The sequence below is a fragment of the Scyliorhinus torazame genome, chromosome 11 (assembly GCF_047496885.1).
Source record: "Scyliorhinus torazame isolate Kashiwa2021f chromosome 11, sScyTor2.1, whole genome shotgun sequence".
In the NCBI taxonomy this organism is placed as follows: Eukaryota; Metazoa; Chordata; class Chondrichthyes; order Carcharhiniformes; family Scyliorhinidae; genus Scyliorhinus; species Scyliorhinus torazame.
This window is the reverse complement of record NC_092717.1, coordinates 41,917,553-41,940,847: the sequence shown is the minus strand read 5'-3', so window position 1 is coordinate 41,940,847 and position 23,295 is coordinate 41,917,553. Positions and strand designations below refer to the sequence as shown.

The 23,295-nt window shown below is 44.3% G+C and overlaps 1 protein-coding gene across 2 annotated transcripts in view; it reads right to left on the bottom strand.

Moving 5' to 3' along the window:
* The window catches only part of dcaf13 (ddb1 and cul4 associated factor 13), a 120,084-nt gene that overhangs the window by 81,347 nt on the left and 15,442 nt on the right, over positions 1-23,295 (bottom strand). For both annotated transcript variants that reach the window (XM_072467175.1, XM_072467176.1), the window contains 3 exons: positions 22,087-22,194; positions 8,767-8,856; positions 7,186-7,341 (listed from right to left, as the gene is read on the bottom strand). In XM_072467175.1, the coding sequence (XP_072323276.1) occupies positions 7,186-7,341; positions 8,767-8,856; positions 22,087-22,194 (354 nt within the window). The remainder of the gene's footprint in view (positions 1-7,185; positions 7,342-8,766; positions 8,857-22,086; positions 22,195-23,295) is intronic.

Sequence of the window (23,295 nt, the reverse complement as noted above, 5' to 3'; positions counted from 1 at the left end):
ATTAGGGAAGGAGTTCCAGGATTTTGACCCAGCAACTATGAAGGAACGGTAATATAGTTCCAAGGCAGGAGGTGTGTGACTTAGATGAGAGGTGGTGACATTCCAAGGTGTCTACTGTGCTTGTTCTTCAAGGCGGTACATGCCATGGGTTTGCAAGGTGCAATTAAAAGGAGCCTTGGCAAGTTGCTGCACTGCATCTGGTGCATCTGGTAGATTTTACAAACTGCTGCCTTATACTGAAGTAGAGGAAATGAATGCTTTAGATGGTGAATGAGGGGCCAATATGGTGGGCGGCTTTGTTGTGGATGGCATTGAAATTCTCTCTACATGCCTGGATGATAGTCATCACACTCCTGATTTTTCTCTTTCAGATGGTAGACAGGCTTTAGGGAGTCAGGCGAGTTACTCACCACAAATCTCCCAGCCCCTTGAAGCCACTGTAATGGTATTTTATTTTACACAGGAATTGGATTAGGTTATTCCGCGGTTTGACTCTTCAAAAGGAAAACATAAATAACAAAATAACTAAGTAAAAATCCAAGAATGTCAGTCTTGGCAACTTCAATTGACCAGCATTCAGTGCTCGTTTCAGAAAACTGTCCTGAATATATTCCAGAAAATCATTGTCTTTACTACTTAAGCTGTTCTGCTTTTCCCAGTTTGTGAAAATTAAAATCTCCAATTATAGAAAGTATGCCACAAAAAATGTTGTTATATATTTGTATTTATACATCCTCCCACTATATTATTACTTTCAGGAGATTTGCAGCTTGGTAGCACAGTGGTTAGCACGGTTACTTCACAGCGCCACGGTCCCAGCTTGGGTCACTGTCTGTACGGAGTCGGCACGTTCTCCCCGTGTCTGCGTGGGTTTCCTCCGAGTGCTCCGGTTTCCTCCCACAAGTCCCGAAAGACACGCTATTAGGACATTCTGAATTCTCCATCTGTGCACCCAAACAGGTGCCGGAATGTGGCGTGAGGCGACTAGGGGCTTTTCACAGTAACATCATTGCAGTGTTAATGTAAGCCTACTTGTGACAATAAAAATTATTATAGAACTCCTCCCAGAGTATTGCACCCTTTGCTGTTCCTTAACTCTGCGCATATTGTTTATATTACCGGATCACTCTTGTTGAAATTGCTCCTTTCTTAATTGTGCTTTTTTGTCAATATTGCTACCCCTTTCTTTCCCAATTTCTCTATCCCATTCTGAAGATCTTGCAACCTAGAAAATTTAGCTCACAATCATGTCTAGCTTTTTGCCAGACGGTGGCTACTACTGCATGCACTTGAAGATGATTTTGTGCTTGGGGCAAAACAAATTGATTAGCAACTAATGTAGGCCACTAACAGTCAGAAACAGGGCAATTCATAATAGGGAACAAAGAATTGGGTGAGGAACGAAGTTTGTACTTTGCTTCCGTTTTCAAAAGGGAAGACTCTTTTGTTATGCTCTTGTCGGAGCACAAGCTGCTTCCTTGATGCGCACACTGACAAAGGAAGGTTCAGACTTGGAGATAGCTTCAACACGTTTATTGAACTATTAACAATTCTCCTACTTGGATTTGACGCTACTGTTAATCCTGCTACAGCTACTCAGACTGACTAACCAATCTGCTACAATCCACGTGGTGGGAGTGATGCGTTTCAATCAACCCTGTGTCTGTGCTCACTGAGTCTCCACGGGAAAGAGGAAGATAATGTGTGCAGTGTCCTTATATATGGGTTGGTATAATGCCCTCCTGTGGTAGTGTCACCTCTTGTGTGTATCGTGACTGCCCATTGGTCGTGTCCTATCTTACTGACCTATTGGTTGACTGTGTGTGTGTCATGTCTCTGGTGCTCCCTCTAGTGTCTAGCTAGGTGTAGTGTATGTACATTAACCCTTTGTGTACACAGTGATGTATATCACCACAAAGACAATAGCGCTGATGCCTCACGGAGCCAAGGACCCGAGTCCGATCCCGACCCCGGGTCACTGTTCATGTGGAGTTTGCACATTCTCCCATGCCTGCATGGGTCTCACCCCCACAACCCAAAGATGTACAGGATAAATGGATTGGCCACGCTAAATTGCCCCATAATAATAATAATAATCGTTTATTATCACAAGTAGGTTTCAATGAAGTTACTGTGAAAAGTCCCTAGTCGTCACATTCTGGCGCCTGTTCGGGAAGGCCGGTTAATTGGATAAAGAAATAATTGGGTACTCTAAATTTAAAAAAACAAAACAAAGGAAGACAAGAAAAATGTACCAGAAATTCTGAGGAACACAAGTTTCAGTGAGGATCCAAAGGAAATTAGTATTAACAAAGAAATAGTTTTGGGGAAATTAATTGGATTGAAGGCGGATAAATCTTCAGGACTTGATAATCTTCATCCCAGAGTACTTAAGAAAGTGGCCCTAGAAATAGGAGATCTATTGGCAGTCATTTTCCAAAATTCTTTGGACTCTAGAATAGTTCCTACAGATTGGAGGGTAGCTAATATAACCCCGCGATTCAAAACGGGAGGTTGAGAGAAAACAGAATTATGGTGGGGAAGTTGCTAGTCTGCAATCAAGGATTTGATCAGCGCAGCCAGATGCACATGAATAAGGAATGCCAATCTATTGGCAGTTCCCTTACTCACACTGCTTTATTTGATGTGTCGTAGCAGTATGGGGAACATGTAGTTTAGGCTTTGTACTCAAACTTGTCAAACTTTCAATTACTTTTGGAAAGCATCTATTTCCTCACAGTGCCAAAAGCAAACTTCCTTCCCTTGCAGGGCGTGTGACCTGGTCGACGCTGCCGCTTATGGCAGGAAGACGGCATAGGCAAAGGCCCCGTCAATAACTGTAGGGGGGTGGGATGAGGGGAATCCACAGTTTAAATTTTTTTTAAAAGATAGCGGAAATGTTATAAAGCAGAGAGTAGTGTAGGGTTCAACAGGGAAACTGGAAGAAGAGAGTCAAAACAACATTTCTTTATGGCTACACTGCGTGAATAAATTTGAACCCATGTCCTTAAAGTATTCACTGGGCCTTTTTGTTTATGTACTTATTTCTATATGTTTTGCAGTCACACATCTGGCCATAATGGTTCTGGCCAATAACTAACATCTGTTGATTCCAAACAACGTCACAAGCAGCAGCAATAAGCTCTAATTTGATGTGCCCACCATCTAAAATTACAGACTTGTTTGAAAATGTTACCAAGATTTTCAGCGCTTCATTCATTAAATTTTTTTTTTAAAAACACAAGTTTAATAAATTTCTGCTTCCCCTAGTTTTTAAATTCTCACAGCTTATGTGCATTTCAACAGTGAATCGTTGCCAGCCCTCAAGCAAAAATAATGTGTTGAGTAGTGCCATAAAGCCACCCATTTCCCTTAATTGAATAAGAGCAAGTGAATTAAGAAATCAGCTATTAAATTCTGCTATGATCAAACGACTTAAAACCTAATCCTGTTGTCACTATTTGTAAAAAAAAAACTTACACAGCAGAAACCCCCCCAGATATGAACATCTAAAATGATCATTCTCCTTAATTTTATTGTGACTTGCATATCAACTGGAAGTCACTTCTATAAAGCTACAATTGATTTATTTAAAAATTATTTTATTAGTGGCTACTTTCTAGTCAGTCGTTATGTCAGGATCAAGCACAACAACAAATTCAACTAAAATGAGCACAAATATGGTTCCTCACTTGTATGCCAAATGCCACACATCAATTCAACCTTGGGCAGATGCCACCTCGTTGCTGTTGGTTTCACAGAGCGTTTCCAAGATGCAGTATGGGGTGACTTTGGGGCAGAGGAGTTAGTCTGAACTGCATGTTGATTATCTGTCAACAAATGCTAACTGTCCACATCAAAGACACAGAGATAGTTTGTTCATACATCTACATAAGAAATGTATTTCTGAGGGCAGCACGGTGGCGCAGTGGTTTAGCCCTGCTGCATCACGGTGCCGAGGTCCCAGGTTCAATCCCGGCTCTGGGTCACTGTCCGTGTGGAGTTTCCACATTCTCCCAGTGTTTGCGTGGGTTTCGCCCCCACAACCCAAAGATGTCCAAGGTAGGTGGATTGAACACACTAAATTGCCCCTTAATAGGAGAAAAAATTAATTGGGTACACTAAATTTAAAAAAAAAAATGTATTTCTGTAAAGACTAGAGAACAAATATCCTAGAATAAGCCTTCAACTATTTGTACCGTCTTTAACTGCACACCTGTATTGTCCAATCTCTCAACCTACCCTACCTAAATAAGACAAAGTTCAATTAATGTTGTGACAAATGGAGTATTATAGATATATTGGATTATACACATTTGCAATTTAAGGGTTAAAAGCCTGCGGTAGAATGTGTTTGACTGCAGTAGTTGTGCCTTTAAAATAATCTTGTTTTGAAAGCCCAGAAAACTTATGAATGAATGAAATGAAAATCGCTTATTGTCACAAGTAGGCTTCAAATGAAGTTACTGTGAAAAGCCCCTAGTCGCCACATTCCGGCATCTGTTCGGGGAGGCTGTTACGGGAATCGAACCGTGCTGCTGGCCTGCCTGGGTCTGCTTTCAAAGCCAGCGATTTAGCCCTGTGCTAAACAGCCCCTATAGCAGCCAGAGGTGAAATTGACCAGAGTAAGGTCTGGGCTAATGCACTCGGGGAGTCTGTGTGTTTTCAGCCAAGGGTGTTAATTTATTTTCAGCTTGGAGAGATGTGGGTGGAACCAAGAATGGATGGAGCCAAGGCGTTCAGACATTTTTTGAGAAAGCTTGAGTTCTGATCTAACCCTTTAGACCTCAACTATGGGGTTTTGCTTTTAGTAGGATAGTTTTTTTAAAAAAGAGTAGTATTTAAAGCCGTGCAGACTTGTCTGAGGACAAGAGGGAAGCCGAAACAAACCAGAGGGAAGCTGAAACAAACCAGTTGGAATAGCTTTTTGAAGTCATCCGACCACAGTCTGTCGAGGTTCTAATAGGAGCCAAATCTGTCTGGAAAGCAAGTATAAAACTCTTTGTGCCATTGGGATGTAGGATGGATTGAGATTTTTTTGTTAGTTCTTGTGGTTTAATTGGGAATGAGAAAATATTGTATTGACTGTATTGAGTAGTATAGTTTAAGGGGCAAGCTATTTTTGGGTGTGATGTTGAAGAGTTTAATAAGAAAATCCCTATTTTTTTCATGCAATCACTCCTGGAGTGAAGTATTCTTTACGCACAGTCTTACAAAATAAACTAAAATATTGGGGTTTCAGTCCAGTGTCCTAGCCATTATTGAGGTCCGGTCTGGGATCGTAATAATGTACAGTATTCATAAATAGTGCAGGTTTTTGACTGTGTTTTCCCCAAGAGTGGAGTCTCCAAAGCAGACTGCTTAATTATTAACATGACTTCCAAAAGAAGCTGTCCAGCAATGGATCACACATGAAAACACGTACGGCCATGGTAATGTTCTGGTCTAAGTCAGAAGGTTGTGTGTTCAAGCTCTTTTGAACAGACTCGAGCATGTAACCTGGGCCCACACTTTACTACAGTACTGTAGGAATACAGTCTTTCAGACAACTGAAGCTGCTCCGGCCAATTGTAGTCAGTTAAAATGGCTAACCCCCGACTTAGAATGGCCAACCCCGATTTAAAATGGCGAACGGAAAAGGCTGATGGGAACATTAGCCAACAGGACTAAAACAAACAGCTGCAGGTAAAACTGTGTATTCACCTCTGGGAAGGCCAAACAGAATCGATACCTGCAGCCATCAGCATAACACACCAGCCATCTGAATATTAATTAGCAATTCCCAGGAACAATGTGCAACAAATTAGACACACAGACTTTTCGGCGCCAGCAGGAGCCTACACAAAGAGAGGTGAACGACCAAGGAATCGCTCCAGCATTGGAGAATATCGAACCAAGTGATTGGGACAAAGTCCAATCACTTGGAACCAGATACAGGGTCTGCCCCGAAAGGCAGGAAGCCCCTGGGGACTATAAGTATAGAGTCCAAGTTCAAATCGACCCTTCTTCACCCTTCGAGACCCTTCTGCTGACCTTCTGCAACCACCGCTCAAATCGTAAGTCCTACTTCTACGCTCGCTACGAGATAGGCGCTCCTAGCTATCGACCTGTACCAGCTTCGAATCCCGCAGGCTCAGAACCCATATGAAAGGTCATTCATTTCCCTGACCTGGTGGGCCATTCCCAAAGTTAAGTATTGGCCTGTTAGTTGTAGGAAGTAGCTTAGAAGTAGAATTAATGTAGAAGTATTGATTACTGTATATAATAAATGTGCGTTGATTTAACTCTTACTAAGCGGTGTGTTGGATTATTGATCATTACTCGGACTTGAACCACGTGGCGGTATCAAAAAGATACCTGGCGACTCAAGAGCAAAGGTGACAGAACAAGTGCAATTAAACTAAGGCTAAAACGAGCAACACAATGGCTTCAAGCACACGATCCAGCTGCATTGCCATTGACTTCCTCACCAGAGGAAATAGTGCAAATAGGGAAACCCCTATCAAAATGCTTCAGTTTTAAAAGCCTCTATTAAATGTCCTCTTTGGCATTTTCTTCTCCAATGTAAATAGTCCCATTATTTCAACTAACGACTCCCAACTAACTGCAGCTTCCCATTCCAGGCATTTTGTTGCTGAACCTACAAGGAACACAATTTCTGGCTTAAATATCCCAGTTTGTAATGGATGCATAAAGTATATAACATACTAACTGTGGTCTAACCATTTAATTTATCAAATTAAAAGTAGACTCAGCATTGACCCCTACATCAATTTAATTTTGTATTAGGTGAGTAACAACGTTGCATCAAACGTTCAGTAGCATTTACGAATCATCATTTTAAAATATGTACCAAGCTAAAATAAAACAGCCCACCAAAAGCATAAGCTTGGTGCATTCTATCAACCTCTTCAGAGCTATTTTTGTCTTCTACTCATTAATGTGGGAAACAACTTCCGCTTTTATCGGAGAGTAGAGACTAGCCAGTTCTAGCCTGATAAATATGATGACTCGAGACCAGTTTTAGTTCAAGAACAATTGATTTTTTTTTTTTGAAACAGTGAAAAAGGGCAACACAATCTCCCGCACAATAATGTTTAAAATCATGTTTATTTTACTAATGAAATATGATATTTGTTTACTTTCTGTAAATTACAGGATCTTTCTTAGAAGTAACAGCATTACCTCAACTGGGTTGAATTTAACGGTGCTGATACTGTCCACGCCCCAAGTAAACGAGCGGATTGGGCTGCTCCTCTGCTCATCCCAGATGTCCACCTGCTGTCCACATGTTGCAAACACACCATCTCTCCAATGGTGATCAATCCCTGTGTAAACAGTCTAAGCACAAGCATAGTAATTATGTTTACTTGGAATGCATACATGACTAAAAAGAATGCCAGGGTGAAATGAATTGTATTTTTTAAGATATGAAAATGGTAATTTGAAAGATGTTGTCAAATGTAGAGATATGAAAATGCAAACTGACACATTTCCTGCTCTTGCTCACTTGATTCATAAAGAGAGGAAGAGAACTATATTACAGATAGGTGGTGGCATCATAGAGAAATGACTGAAGGGCATGACTCAAACTATTTTCAGTGGAGATAGGTGGAACTGCAGTTACACTTATTTCCTGCCTGAACATTTATTGTCTAATGAATAGATAGAAAAAACTCTCATCACATCTGCTTCGTCATCCGACTTATTTTTAACCATTTCATGGAATGTTTGCATCTCTGCAAGGCCAGCACGTGTTGCCCATGAGATGGTATCCAACTTCAAGACATAAAAGTCAGCTGGATGAATTAGATCATTCAGCAACTTTCAAATGCCCAATAAAACCTTATTCCACTTTCACGCTCCAAAAGATAGATCGGAAAGCAGGATACAACAGAGAATCACTACAGCGCAGAAGGAGGCCATTGGCCCTGCGAAACAACAGTGACCCTCCGAAAGAGCACCTTAGGCCCGAGCCCCCACCCTTTCCCCGTGACCCAGTAATCTTACCTAACCTTTTGGACACGAAGGCACAATTTAGTATGGCCAATTCACCTAATCTGCACCTAATCTGGAATGTGGGAGGAAACCAGATCACCTGGAGGAAATCCATACAGACACGTGCAAACTCCACAGTCACCCAAGGCCAGAATTGAACCCGAGTCCCTGGTGCTGTGAGGCAGTAGTGCTAACCACTTTGCTGTTTATATCATATAGGAACAATTTGCATAAAGGAACAACTCTGCTCCATGGCTCCATGAAAAAAAACAATTCTTCCTTGGGTTTTTCCTCAGGCTGTTAACTGTACACCAACTGGGTGTTAATTGTATTTAGGTGGTGGCTATTAATTGACCTGTGCTTCCTATATAAAAAGACTGGAAGAAGGGTGGTGCATAATATGCCATGTACATCTTGGTTTAAAAGAAAAGCTTGCATGTGAATGAAGATTAGCCTTAAGAATTCTATCCTTCCTTCAAAGACAAGGTGCACTTGTCAGAGCAACTGGGCACTGCTACAATTTAGCTACAACCGCAGTTTAGTGGCACTGACCATGAAACTTTCTCAACCTCATGGCTTGGGATGGGATTTATGTCAACTGCATTTCTGACAGCAGAGGAACTGCCCTTTAATGTTTTTCTTTTAGCTCATGTGACCTTTCATTGCTCACTGCATATGCACTGCCAAGGGTACCCAAAAATGCTTCACTTCCTGAAACTACTGATTCCTGCCATGCATCTTTCAATTAGTATACAAAATGTGCCATACCTTTCCTAGTATGGTGTGTATTGGTTCTTCTTGCTCATCAAATGAAGGACTTTCCATTTTCCACTGTTTGATGGTCTTGTCATCACCAACCTTTCAAACAAAAAGTCACTAGTTCAAGTTAAACAAGTAATTGCTTTCACCATCACCGTTCCTAGTATGGGTCAAGTTTGTGTTAACAATTTTTGAAGCACTTTGAAATGCGCTTTATATTTATTGACAAATACTAGATGTTCATAGTTTAATCAAATATAGAATCAGAGTAGTATATATACCACAGCATCTCTTTGGATTTCTTAAAATATAAATCTTTTAGATCTTCACTTAACCTCTTCTTTCCCCATCAGAATATAGTGACATAATGATTTCATTAATCTTTTTGGGGCTAGTTAGCTCAGTTGGCTGGACAGCTGGTTCGTGATGCGGAGTGACGTCAACAGCGCAGGTTCAATTCCCGCACAGGCAGTGGCTGCGATTAGCCATGAAGGTCCCACTTTCTCATGTGGGTTTAACCCTGTGGTTAAATCACCACCAGTGAGCTCTCCCACAAAAGGGGAGAGCAGTCTATGGTCCTCTGGGACTGTGGCGGCATTTACGTTAATCTTCATCCACCATTAACTATGTTATGATTATTAGTCTGAAGAAGCAATAATGAAGTATCAAAGTACTGCATTTTGAAATACAGTTGATTATCATGGTAGAAAATTGCCCAGGTATGTACTGTCCACAAAGCACGGCACAACTAATCCAATCAATTACTGCCTACCAATCTACTCAATCAGCAGCAAAATGTCATTGATGTGCAACCAAGTAGTGTTTACTCAGCAACAACATGCTCACGGATGCAAAGTTTGGGTTATACCAAGACCAGATAGCTCAGATCTCATTACAACTTTGGTCCAAACAGGAATCTTATTCACCAAGCCATGGCAAAATGCCATGAATTTTTAAATTAATAATAAATATTATAATAATCTTTATTATGGTCATAAGTAGGGTTACATTAGCACTGCAATTAAGTTACTGGAAAATCCCCTAGTCACCACACTACAGCACCTGTTCGGGTACATGGAGCGAGAATTCAGAATGTTCAATTCATCTAACAAGCACGTCTTTTGGGACTTGTGGGAGAAAACCGGAACACCCAGAGGAAACCCACGCAGACACGGGGACAACGTGCAGACTCCACAAAGACAGTGACCAAGTCAGGAATCAAACCTGGGTCCCTGGCACTGTGAACAGGTACAGTCAGGAGGCAAACCCCAAGTATACCTCAGCTTGTGGTATACTGCAGAGTGTGGTGAACTTAACCCAACGCATCTCACAAGCTTGCCACCCCCACATATGATTCTGTATACACCTCCCGCTGCCTCAGGAAGACAGCCAGCATTATCAGAGACCCCTCCCACCCAGGCATTGCCTTCTTCCAGACCCTTCCATCAGGCAGAAGGTACAGAAGTCTGAAGATTCACACATCCAGTCATAGGTACAGCTTCTTCCCCACAGCTACAAGACTCAACGACTCCCCCTTGGACTGATCTGTTCCCTGTAAGAACACTATTCACGACGCCCTATACTGCTCTTGCTTATGTATTTGCATTGTTTGGCCCCTCGTTCCGCACTGTAACCAATCACTGTTTGTCGATGTACCATTTGTCAATGTTCTCTAGTTGATTATTCTTTTGTCTACTATGTATGTTCCCTCGGCTGCAGAAAAATACTTTTCACTGTATTTCGGTACATGTGACAATAAATCAAATCAAAAAGCTTGAATGAGGATTGAACTCCATGCTGTTGCCATTAATCTGATTCATACACGAGCCATCTGGCTAACTAAGCTAAACTCACTCCACCCCAGTTCCCAACAATAAAAGCTGCATTCCAGGAGGAGCGAGTGCCCTTGACATCAAGGAGCCCAGGTAAAAATTGGGAATCTGGACAAAAGCTCTCCATTGACTGGAGTTATATCTAGCACAAAGGAAGGTGGTTGTGGGACACTAATTACTTCAGTCCTAGGACATCACTGCAGGATTTCCTCAGTTATGTGCTCAGCCCAATCAGCTGCTTCAATGACCTTTCCAAGAAGTGAGGATGTTATGTTGCAGTTCTCCATTCACAATGAAGCAGGCAAATTAACTTGACTCAACTAGTTACATACAAATACTATGGCTTCAAAAGCAACTTAGAGGTTGGGATTCTGCAGCAAGTAACTCTTCTCACTTCCCAGAGCCTTTGCACCATCTTCTCCAGGACAATTGGGGATCTGCAATAAATGCTGAGCTTGCTATCAATACCCACCCATTTCCCCGAATTAATTAAAAAAAACATTCCGATAGACAATTTTATAACCTGGAGCATGGTTTCCCACTAATCTAGGCATTGTCAGATCTCAATGGCTTTCTCCAGCTCCAACTTCACTATCTCTGGAATTTGTGGTTTGTCCCATCCCATTTCTAGTCCATGTGCTGCCCCAGAGCAACATAATTTGAAAACAATGTCATGTTGTACATGGACACTGAAAACATCCAACTGAGATGACCTCTCGGGACTCTCCACTGCCTAATTTGTCATGCTGCTTGTCTGACATCCGCTATTAGATGAGCAGAAATTGTCACCAATTAAAATACTGGGAAGCCTAAAGTCACCGTTGTTGGTCTCCAACACAAACTTAACTCCCGAGCCGCCAACTCAATTTCACTTCTTGGGCCAATTTTAACCAGATTGTTTGTAACCTCCGGATCCTATCTGACCCCAAGATGAGGCTTTGAACCCCATCTTTTCTCTAGTACCTATATCTCTATAATCATCTACTTCTGCAACACAGTTCATGTCCTCCTCTATTTCTTTTTTTTTAATAAATATTTTATTGAAAATTTTTGGTCAACCAACACAGTACATTGTGCATCCTTTACACATATATTATAACAACACAAATAACAATGACCTATTTTATAAACAAAAAAAAAAATAAAAAAAATTTGAATAAATAATAAATAACAAAAATGAAAACTAACCCCAATTGGCAACTGCCTTATCACAAGTAACACTCTCCAAAAATATAATTTAACAGTCCAATATATAATTATCTGTAGCAACGACCTATACATATTATACAGTATATATTAACAACCCTGAGAGTCCTTCTGGTTCCTCCTTCCCCCCGCCCCCCCTTGCCCGATCCTGGGCTGCTGCTGCTGCCTTCTTTTTTCCATTCCATCTATCTTTCTGCGAGGTATTCGACGAACGGTTGCCACCGCCTGGTGAACCCTTGAGCCGACCCCCTTAGAACCAACTTAATCCGCTCTAGCTTTATAAACCCTGCCATGTCATTTATCCAGGTCTCCACCCCCGGGGGCTTGGCTTGTTTCCACATTAACAATATCCTGCGCCGGGCTACTAGGGACGCAAAGGCCAAAACATCGGCCTCTCTTGCCTCCTGCACTCCCGGCTCTTGTGCAACCCCAAATATAGCCAACCCCCAGCTTGGTTCGACCCGGACCCCCACTACTTTTGAAAGCACCTTTGTCACCCCCATCCAAAACCCCTGTAGTGCCGGGCATGACCAAAACATATGGGTATGATTCGCTGGGCTTCTCGAGCACCTCGCACACCTATCCTCCACCCCAAAAAATTTACTGAGCCGTGCTCCAGTCATATGCGCCCTGTGTAATACCTTAAACTGAATCAGGCTTAGCCTGGCACACGAGGACGACGAGTTTACCCTGCTTAGGGCATCTGCCCACAGCCCCTCCTCGATCTCCTCCCCCAGCTCTTCTTCCCATTTCCCTTTTAGTTCTTCTACCATAGTCTCCCCTTCGTCCCTCATTTCCCTATATATATCTGACACCTTACCATCCCCCACCCATGTCTTTGAGATCACTCTGTCCTGCACCTCTTGTGTCGGGAGCTGCGGGAATTCCCTCACCTGTTGCCTCACAAAAGCCCTCAGTTGCATATACCTGAATGCATTCCCTTGGGGCAACCCATATTTCTCGGTCAGCGCTCCCAGACTCGCGAACTTCCCATCCACAAACAGATCTTTCAGTTGCGTTATTCCTGCTCTTTGCCACATTCCATATCCCCCATCCATTCCCCCCGGAGCAAACCTATGGTTGTTTCTTATCGGGGACCCCCCCAAGGCTCCAGTCTTTCCCCTATGCCGTCTCCACTGTCCCCAAATCTTCAGTGTAGCCACCACCACCGGGCTTGTGGTGTAGTTCCTCGGTGAGAACGGCAATGGGGCTGTCACCATAGCCTGTAGGCTAGTCCCCCTACAGGACGCCCTCTCTAATCTCTTCAACGCCGCTCCCTCCTCCTCTCCCATACACTTACTCACCATTGAAATATTAGCGGCCCAATAATACTCACTTAGGCTCGGTAGTGCCAGCCCCCCCCTATCCCTGCTACGCTGTAAGAATCCCTTCCTCACTCTCGGGGTCTTCCCGGCCCACACAAAACCCATGATGCTCTTTTCAATCCTTTTTAAAAAAGCCTTCGTGATCACCACCGGGAGGCACTGAAACACAAAGAGGAATCTCGGGAGGACCACCATCTTAACCGCCTGCACCCTCCCTGCCAGTGACAGGGATACCATATCCCATCTCTTGAAATCCTCCTCCATTTGTTCCACCAACCGCGTTAAATTTAACCTATGCAATGCGCCCCAATTCTTGGCTATCTGGATCCCCAGGTAACGAAAGTCCCTTGTTACCTTCCTCAACGGTAGGTCCTCTATTTCTCTACTCTGCTCCCCTGGATGCACCACAAACAACTCACTTTTCCCCATGTTCAATTTATACCCTGAAAAATCCCCAAACTCCCCAAGTATCCGCATTATTTCTGGCATCCCCTCCGCCGGGTCTGCCACGTATAGTAGCAAATCGTCCGCATACAAAGATACCCGGTGTTCTTCTCCTCCTCTAAGTACTCCCCTCCACTTCATGGAACCCCTCAACGCTATCGCCAGGGGCTCAATCGCCAGTGCAAACAATAATGGGGACAGAGGGCATCCCTGCCTTGTCCCTCTATGGAGCCGAAAATATGCAGATCCCCGTCCATTCGTGACCACGCTCGCCATCGGGGCCCTATACAACAGCTGCACCCATCTAACATACCCCTCTCCAAAACCAAATCTCCTCAACACCTCCCACAAATAATCCCACTCCACTCTATCAAATGCTTTCTCGGCATCCATCGCCACTACTATCTCCGTTTCCCCCTCTGGTGGGGGCATCATCATTACCCCTAACAGCCTCCGTATATTCGTGTTCAGCTGTCTCCCCTTCACAAACCCAGTTTGGTCCTCGTGGACCACCCCCGGGACACATTCCTCTATTCTCATTGCCATTACCTTGGCCAGGATCTTGGCATCTACATTTAGGAGGGAAATAGGTCTATAGGACCCGCATTGTAGTGGGTCCTTTTCCTTCTTTAAGAGAAGCGATATCGTTGCTTCAGACATAGTCGGGGGCAGTTGTCCCCTTTCCTTTGCCTCATTAAAGGTCCTCGTCAATACCGGGGCGAGCAAGTCCACATATTTTCTATAGAATTCGACTGGGAATCCATCCGGTCCCGGGGCCTTTCCCGCCTGCATGCTCCTAATTCCTTTCACCACTTCTTCTACCTCGATCTGTGCTCCCAGTCCCACCCTTTCCTGCTCTTCCACCTTGGGAAATTCCAGCCGATCCAAAAAGCCCATCATTCTCTCCCTCCCATCCGGGGGTTGCGCTTCATATAATTTTTTATAAAATGTCTTGGAACACTCCATTCACTCTCTCAGCTCCCCGCTCCATCTCTCCTTCCTCATCCCTCACTCCCCCTATTTCCCTCGCTGCTCCCCTTTTCCTCAATTGGTGTGCCAGCAACCTGCTCGCCTTCTCCCCATATTCGTACTGTACACCCTGTGCCTTCCTCCATTGTGCCTCTGCAGTGCCCGTAGTCAGCAAGTCAAATTCTACATGTAGCCTTTGCCTTTCCCTGTACAGTCCCTCCTCCGGTGCTTCCGCATATGGTCTGTCCACCCTCAAAAGTTCTTGCAGCAACCGCTCCCGTTCCTTACTCTCCTGCTCCCCTTTATGTGCCCTTATTGATATCAGCTCCCCTCTAACCACCGCCTTCAACGCCTCCCAGACCACTCCCACCTGGACCTCCCCATTATCATTGAGTTCCAGGTACTTTTCAATGCACCCCCTCACCCTTAGACACACCCCCTCATCTGCCATTAGTCCCATGTCCATTCTCCAGGGTGGGCGCCCTCCTGTTTCCTCCCCTATCTCCAAGTCTACCCAGTGTGGAGCGTGATCCGAAATGGCTATAGCCGTATACTCCGTTCCCCTCACCTTCGGGATCAACGCCCTTCCCAGCACAAAAAAGTCTATTCGCGAGTAGACTTTATGGACATAGGAGAAAAACGAGAACTCCTTACTCCTAGGTCTGCTAAATCTCCACGGGTCTACACCTCCCATCTGCTCCATAAAATCTTTAAGTACCTTGGCTGCTGCCGGCCTCCTTCCCGTCCTGGACTTCGACCTATCCAGCCCTGGTTCCAACACCGTATTAAAATCTCCCCCCATTATCAGCTTTCCCAGCTCTAGGTCCGGAATGCGTCCGAGCATCCGCCTCATAAAATTGGCATCGTCCCAGTTCGGGGCATTTACATTTACCAAAACCACCGTCTCCCCCTGTAGTTTGCCACTCACCATCACGTATCTGCCCCCGTTATCCGCCACTATAGTCTTTGCCTCGAACATTACCCGCTTCCCCACTAATATAGCCACCCCCCTGTTTTTCGCATCTAGCCCCGAATGGAGCACCTGCCCCACCCATCCTTTGAGTAGCCTAACCTGGTCTATCAGTTTCAGGTGCGTTTCCTGTAGCATAACCACATCTGCCTTAAGTTTCTTAAGGTGTGCGAGTACCCATGCCCTCTTTATCGGCCCGTTCAGCCCTCTCACGTTCCACGTGATCAGCCGGGTTGGGGGGCTTCCTACCCCCCCTCCCTTGTCGATTAGCCATCCCCTTTTTCCAGCTCCTCACCCGGTTCCCACGCAGCTGTATCTCCCCCAGGCGGTGCCCCCCCACCCATCCCCTCCCATACCAGCTCCCCCCTCTCCCCAGCAGCAGCAACCCAGTAATTCCCCCCTCCCACCCCCCCCCGCTAGCGTAATTACTCTCCCCATGTTGCCCCCAGAAGTCAGCAAACTCTGGCCGACCTCAGCTTCCCCCCGTGACCTCGGCTCGCACCGTGCGACGCCCCCTCCTTCCTGCTTCTCTATTCCCGCCATGATTATCATAGCGCGGGAACCAAGCCCGCGCTTCTCCCTTGACCCCGCTCCCAATGGCCAACGCCCCATATCCTCCACCTCCCCCCATCACCACCTGTGGAAGAGAAGAGAAAAGTTACCACATCGCAGGATTAGTACATAAAACTCCTCTTTCCCCCTTTTTTAACCCCCCTCTTCGCCCCCCACATTCGCCCCAACACTTTGTTCAAACGTTCTTTTTAATAACCCGCTCATTCCAGTTTTTCTTCCACAATAAAAGTCCACGCTTCATCCGCCGTCTCAAAGTAGTGGTGCCTCCCTCGATATGTGACCCACAGTCTTGCCGGTTGCAGCATTCCAAATTTTATCTTCTTTTTATGAAGCACCGCCTTGGCCCGATTAAAGCTCGCCCTCCTTCTCGCCACCTCCGCACTCCAGTCTTGATAAACGCGGATCACCGCGTTCTCCCATTTACTGCTCCGAGTTTTCTTTGCCCATCTAAGGACCATTTCTCTATCCTTAAAACGGAGGAATCTCACCACTATGGCTCTGGGAATTTCTCCTGCTCTCGGTCCTCGCGCCATCACTCGGTATGCTCCCTCCACCTCCAACGGACCCGCCGGGGCCTCCGCTCCCATTAACGAGTGCAGCATCGTGCTCACATATGTCCCGACGTCCGCTCCCTCCGCACCTTCAGGAAGACCAAGAATCCTCAGGTTGTTCCTCCTTGCGTTGTTCTCCAGTGCCTCCAACCTTTCCACACATCGTTTCTGATGTGCCTCATGCGTCTCCGTCTTCACCACCAGGCCCTGTATGTCGTCCTCATTCTCGGCTGCCTTTGCCTTCACGACCCGAAGCTCCCGCTCCTGGGTCTTTTGTTCCTCCTTTAGCCCTTCGATCGCCTGTAGTATCGGGGCCAACAGCTCTTTCTTCATTTCCTTTTTGAGCTCTTCCACACAGCATTTCAAGAACTCTTGTTGTTCAGGGCCCCATGTTAAACTGCCACCTTCCGACGCCATCTTGGTTTTTGCTTGCCTTCCTTGCCGCTGTTCTAAAGGATCCACTGCAATCCGGCCACTTTCTCCTCCTTTTTTCATCCGTATCCAGGGGGGATTCCCTTCTGGTTTACCGCACAGTGTTTTTAGCCGTCAAAATTGCCGTTGGGGCTCCTATCAAGAGCCCAAAAGTCCGTTTCACCGGGAGCTGCCGAAACGTGCGACTCAGCTGGTCATCGCCGCACCCGGAAGTCTCATGTCCTCCTCTATTTCAACCGACGGTCTGCTGAAACCTTCAAAGCTTTCTTACCTCTAAAACGCAACTAGCCCAATGATGTCCTGGACAACTTTACATCTACCACCGTCAGTAAATTTGAGCTCATTCAAAACACTGCCGCTCATATCCACCTCTCAACACTGTCACCGATTTGTCACACTGCTTGTTCAACATCCAGTACTGCATAAACAGGAATTTCTTCCAGCTAAACATGTGGAAGACTTTCCTGACACAATCTTCATTTCCCAGCCAGACTCCATTCCTCTCCTGGGCTATTGTCAGATGAAGCAGATCAATCACAACCTTCATATCCTATTTGACTCCAAAATTACCTTCCAACCACACAGCCAATCCATCAGCAAGACAACATCTGCCTCAGCTCAACTGCTGTCAAGTGCAAGTAAGTATGTAAATAGTCCAACTAGGGAAGTAGTATACTGGGCCTAGTATTGGGGAATGATCCCAGCCAGGTGATTGAACTTTCAGTCGGGAAGCATTTCAAGAATAGTGGGCATTATTCTGTAAGTTTGAAGGTACTCGTGGATAGAGTAGTCCTTGAACGGATGGATTTGTTTGTCACGTGTACCGAGGTACAGTGAAAAGTATTGTTCTGTGTACACTTCAGACAGATCATTCCGTACATGAAAAGAAAATACATAGGGCAAACAAAATACACAATGTAAATACATAAGACACCGGTATCAGGTGAAGCATACAGGAGCGTTGTACTACTTAGTAGAGAAGATGTGTGAAGAGATCAGATCAGTCCATAAGAGGGTCGTTTGGGAGTCTGGTAACAGCAGGTAAGAAGCTGTTTTTGAATCTGTTAGTGCGTGTTCTCAGGCTTTTGTATCTCCTGCCTGAAGAGTGAATAAGCCGGGTGGGAAGGGTCTTTGATCATGCTGCCTGCTTTCCCAAGGCAGCGGGAGGTGTAGACAATTGGAAGGGGGGGGGTTCATGTGATGGACCGGGCGGTGTTCACGACACTAGTTTGTTACGGTCTTGGGCTGAGCAGTTGTCATACCAAGCAGTGATGTAGCCAAATAGGATGCTTTCTATGGTGTATCTGTAAAAGTTGGTAAGAGTCAATGTGGGCATGTCGAATTTCCTTAGTTTCCGGAGAAAGTAGAGAAGCTGTTGTGCTTTCTTGGTCATAGCGTTGACGTGGATGGACCAGGACAGATTTTTGGTGATGTGCACACCTAGGAATTTGAAGCGGTCAACCATCTCCAACGCTGCCCCGTTGATGCGGTTATGTACGATACTTTGCTTCCTGAAGTCAATGATCAGCTCTTTAGTTTTGCTGATATTGAGCGTGAGATTGTTGTTGTTACACCACTGCACTAGGTTCTCCATCTCCCTCCTGTGTTCTGATTTAGCGTTGTTCGAGATCCGACCCACTACCGTCATGTCGTTAGAAAACGTGTAGATGGAGTTGGAGCCAAATTTTGCCACGCAAAGGTGGTGAAGGTGGCATTTTATACGTATATAAAGAACAAGAGGATAGTCCACTCGAGGACAGAGGAGGGAATCTATGCATGGAGCTCGAGGAAATGGGTGAGGTACCAAATGAGCACTTTGCATCAGTATTCATCAAAGAGAGGGACTTGGTGGAAGATGAGTCCAGGGAAGGGAGTGTAGATATTCTGGGTCATGTAGATATCAAAAAGGAAGCGTTGGGCATCTTAAAAAGCATTAAGGTGGATAGGTCCCCAGGGCTTGATGGGATCTACCCTAGAATACGGAGGGAGGCAAGGGAGGAAATTAATGGGGCCTTGACAAAAATCTTTATACCCTCATTGGCTCAGGTGAGGTCCCAGAGGATTGGAGAATAGCCAATGTTGTTCCTTTGTTTAAGAAGTGAGAAGGAATAATCCAGGAAATTATAGACCTATGAGTCTTACGTCAGTGGTAGGGAAATTATTGAAAAAGATTCTTAGGGACAGGATTTACTCACATTTGGAAACAAACAGACTTATTAGTGATAAGTAGCATGGTTTTGTGAAAGGTAGGTTGTGTCTCACTAACTTGCTAAGAACTTTTTGAGGAAGTGATGAAATTAATTGATGAAGGAAGGGCATTGGATGTTGTCTACATGGACTTCAGTAAAGCCTTTGACAAGGTCCCTCATGGCAGGCTGGTACAAAAGGTGAAGTCACACGGGATCAGAGGTCAGCTGGCAAGATGGATACAGAACTGGCTCAGTCATAGAAAATAGAGCGTAGCGGTGGAAGGAATGGAATGAAACTCTGAGTAGCGGTGTTCCGCAGGCCTAATCAGCAAGTTTGCAGACGACACAAAGATTGGTGGAGTTGCGATAGTGAAGAGGATTTTCAAAGGATACAGCAGGATATCGATCGGGTGGAGACTTGGGCGGAGAAATGGCCGATGCAGTTTAACTCGGACAAATGTGAGGTAATGCATTGTGGAAGCCTAATACAGGTGGGCATTATCAGTAAATGGCAGAATCCTTAAGAGTATTGTCAGGCAGAGAGATTTTGGTGTACAGGTCCACAGATCACTGAAAGTGACAATGCATGTGGATAAGGCAGTCAAGGAGGCATATGGCATGCTTGCCTTCATCAGTTGTGGCATTGAGTATAAAAATTGGCAACTCATGCTGCAGCTGTACAGAACCTTGGCTAGGCCACATTTGGAATATTGCGTATAATTCTGGTCGCCACACTATCAGAAGGACGTGGATGCTTTGGAGAGGCTACACAAGAGGCTTACCAGGATGTTGCCTGGTCTGGAAGGTATTAGCCATGAGGAGAGGTTGGATAAACCCAGATTGTTGTTTTCACTGGAACGACAGATGTTGAGGGGCAACCTGAGTGGGCAGCACGGTAGCATTGTGGATAGCACAATTGCTTCACAGCTCCAGGGTCCCAGGTTCGATTCCGGCTTGGGTCACTGTCTGTGCGGAGTCTGCACATCCTCCCCGTGTGCGCGTGGGTTTCCTCTGGGTGCTCTGGTTTCCTCCCACAGTCCAAAGATGTGCAGGTTACGTGGATTGGCCATGATAAATTGCCCTTAGTGTCCAAAATTGCCCTTAGTGTTGGGTGGGGTTACTGGGTTATGGGGATAGGGTGGAGGTGTTGATCTTGGGTAGGGTGCTCTTTCCAAGAGCCGGTGCAGACTCGATGGGCCAAATGGCCTCCTTCTGCACTGTAAATTCTATGATAAGAGGTTTACATAATGAGTGGCATGGACAGAGTGGATAGTCAGACACCTTTTTAACAGAGTAGAAAAGTCAATTATTAGCGGGCATAGGTTTAAGGTATGAGGGGCAAAGTTTAGAGATCTGAGAGGGATCTTTTTTTTTTCTTTACGCAGGGGGTAGTGGGTACCTGGAACTCGTTGCCGGAGGGGGGGGGAAGCAAGTACGACAATGATGTTTAAGGGGCGTCTTGACAAATACATGAATAGGATGGGAATAGAGGGATACGGACCCCGGAAGTTCAGAAGAGTTTAGTTTAGACGGGAATCCTGATTGGCACAGGCTTGGAGGGCCGAAAGGCCTGTTCCTATGCTGTATTATTCTGGATTTGTTTGTTACGACTTTTCTATTGATAGTCTGGCTGGCCTTAACATGCAAGTCCTGCTCAGCCATCATCCCTGTGTTCAATGACCCAACATCACCTAGTCTGGCAATATTCACATTAAAAAAATTCTCATTGTTGTTTTCAAATCCCTTCACGTTCTTGATCTAGTTACCCCACAATCCCTCTCAACATCCTTAAGCCTTACAATCCTCCAAAATCTCTGCACCCTTCTAATTCTGGCATCTTATGTACCTTTAATTTCCTTCGCTCCATTACTGGCAGGTGGCCTTCAGCTGCTTCGATCCTATGCTCATCATTCACTCTCTAAACATCTGCCCCTCTCTCACTCTCCATTTTCTTTTAAGTAAACTTTGCTTGCTTCTTAGGCTAAGCTCTTGATCAACTTTTCTCAGGTCTCTATCGGTTTAATGGCAAACATTTTGTCTGATAACGTTGGGGTGTTCATTAGATCAAAGATTATGTACAACTGCATGTTGTTATCTGAGCTGATTGGTAACACCCATTCATTTTATAAAACAAATGTATAAAAACATAATAAATTCTTGCAGACTGTAGTTTGACTAACCTATTAAACCAACAGGTTTGTTTCAAATCACTAGCTTTCGGAGCACTGCTTCTTCAGTGCTCCCACATCCGGCATCTCCACATTATGACTATTAAACACAGGCATTAAAGTAGACCATTTATCCCTTCAGTCATACCATGGCTGTTGTTTCATTCATACCACAGCTGTTATGTACTTCAACTGCATTTATTCCATTTTCCAGAAGACTCTTGCCCAACAGAAATTCATAACTCTCAGAAATAATAATTTTCAAATGGCCCCCCACCGTAGCCTTTTTAAAGGGACAGTTCCTGATTACCACAATGCTGTGTGAAAAAGTGCTTTCAAATTTCACTTCCAAATGACCTAGCTCTAATTTTAAGATTATGCCCCCACTGTTCAGCTTACATTCCCCATGGAACAATTACTCTGCATCAGGTCTTTTTTTTACCTTTTTAAACATCTTGGTTCAGTAAGTTTATATACTTCTCAGCAATCAATCAATTCTTTAAGCCCTTGTATAATTCTAAACAATGGAGTTGACATTTACTAAAATTTTGCAGGGGGAAAAAAAGTAAAAGAAATTTACTAATGCATCACAATATTGTTAATGCAGAAATAGAATAATCAATACACTGATATCTTGACACTGTAAATACACTTCTACTGTTCTACTTACTGAGAAGAACGACGTACCACAGAATCTGGAACAAATTCCTCTGACGAAACCAGTATGTGCTTGTAAAGTGCGGACGCATTGACGGTTCATCAAGTTCCAAATTTTTAACTGCGCAAGAATAACAAATGCAATTCACATTATGTCAAGAACTCAACACAAACTACCTCTTTCTGAAGTGACAATGAAAATCCTCCATTAGTGCATTAATATATTAAGACGTTTGAAGCGTCAGAAATTTCAAAGCGATTGCTGAAATTGCAATTCAATTTATATAAAATGTATGCGAACCAGGTAATTTTCTGAAGGCAAAACCTCCAGCTGGATTTGTCATTATATAAACCAGTGTCCTAAAACACAAGTCTTATTTAAGGGTGACGGAGCTGAATGGAATAGCATCTACATCATTGCTCATACGTGGGTAAATAGTTAAACTGGTTTGCTTTGGCCCTGGATAATATTGTTGTAGCTGCAGTATGCACTGAGCTAGTGGGGTCGCTAATAACATTGGCACCTCTTGAGCTTGCATCCAGAATGAGGAAATAAATTTAACTATAGAACTGCAACAAAAGTCCTGATGAAAGGTCACAACCTGGAATATTAACTCTTGCTGCTGCCAAGCCAGATGAATATTTTCAGTATTTTCTGTTTTATTTTAGATTTACTGCATACGCTTTTGGGTTAAAGGTATGTTGTTACAACAATATTTGGTATCACAATCCCAGTAGGGGAATCATAAATCAAATTTACTAAATGACCCCCAAATGAAGGGAGGAACAAAATTTCACTTTTTGTAACTACTTTAAAGCGAATTAGAATCGATGCAAATTACACGTGAATGAACAAGTAAATGATACTTTAAATAAAAAGGTAATTTCACTTTAAATAGGCAATACAATAAAGATAGGTCTTATAACACCACACGCATTCGCAATATTCCCCACAGACACGTAGAACCGCTTCCAGTGCAAGTATATCCCTCCTCAAGTAAGGAGACCAGAACTACACAGTAATCCAGGTGCAATGTCATCATTGCAAGGCTGCACTACTCCGTTTTATACTCCATTCTCCTTGCAATAAAGGGCAACATTCCTACTGCCTTTCTAATTACTTGCTGCATCTACATGCAAACTTTTTATGCTTCAGGTATAAAAAGGCCCAGAACCCTCTGTACCGATGCATTCTGCAATCTTTCTCCATTTTAATAATATG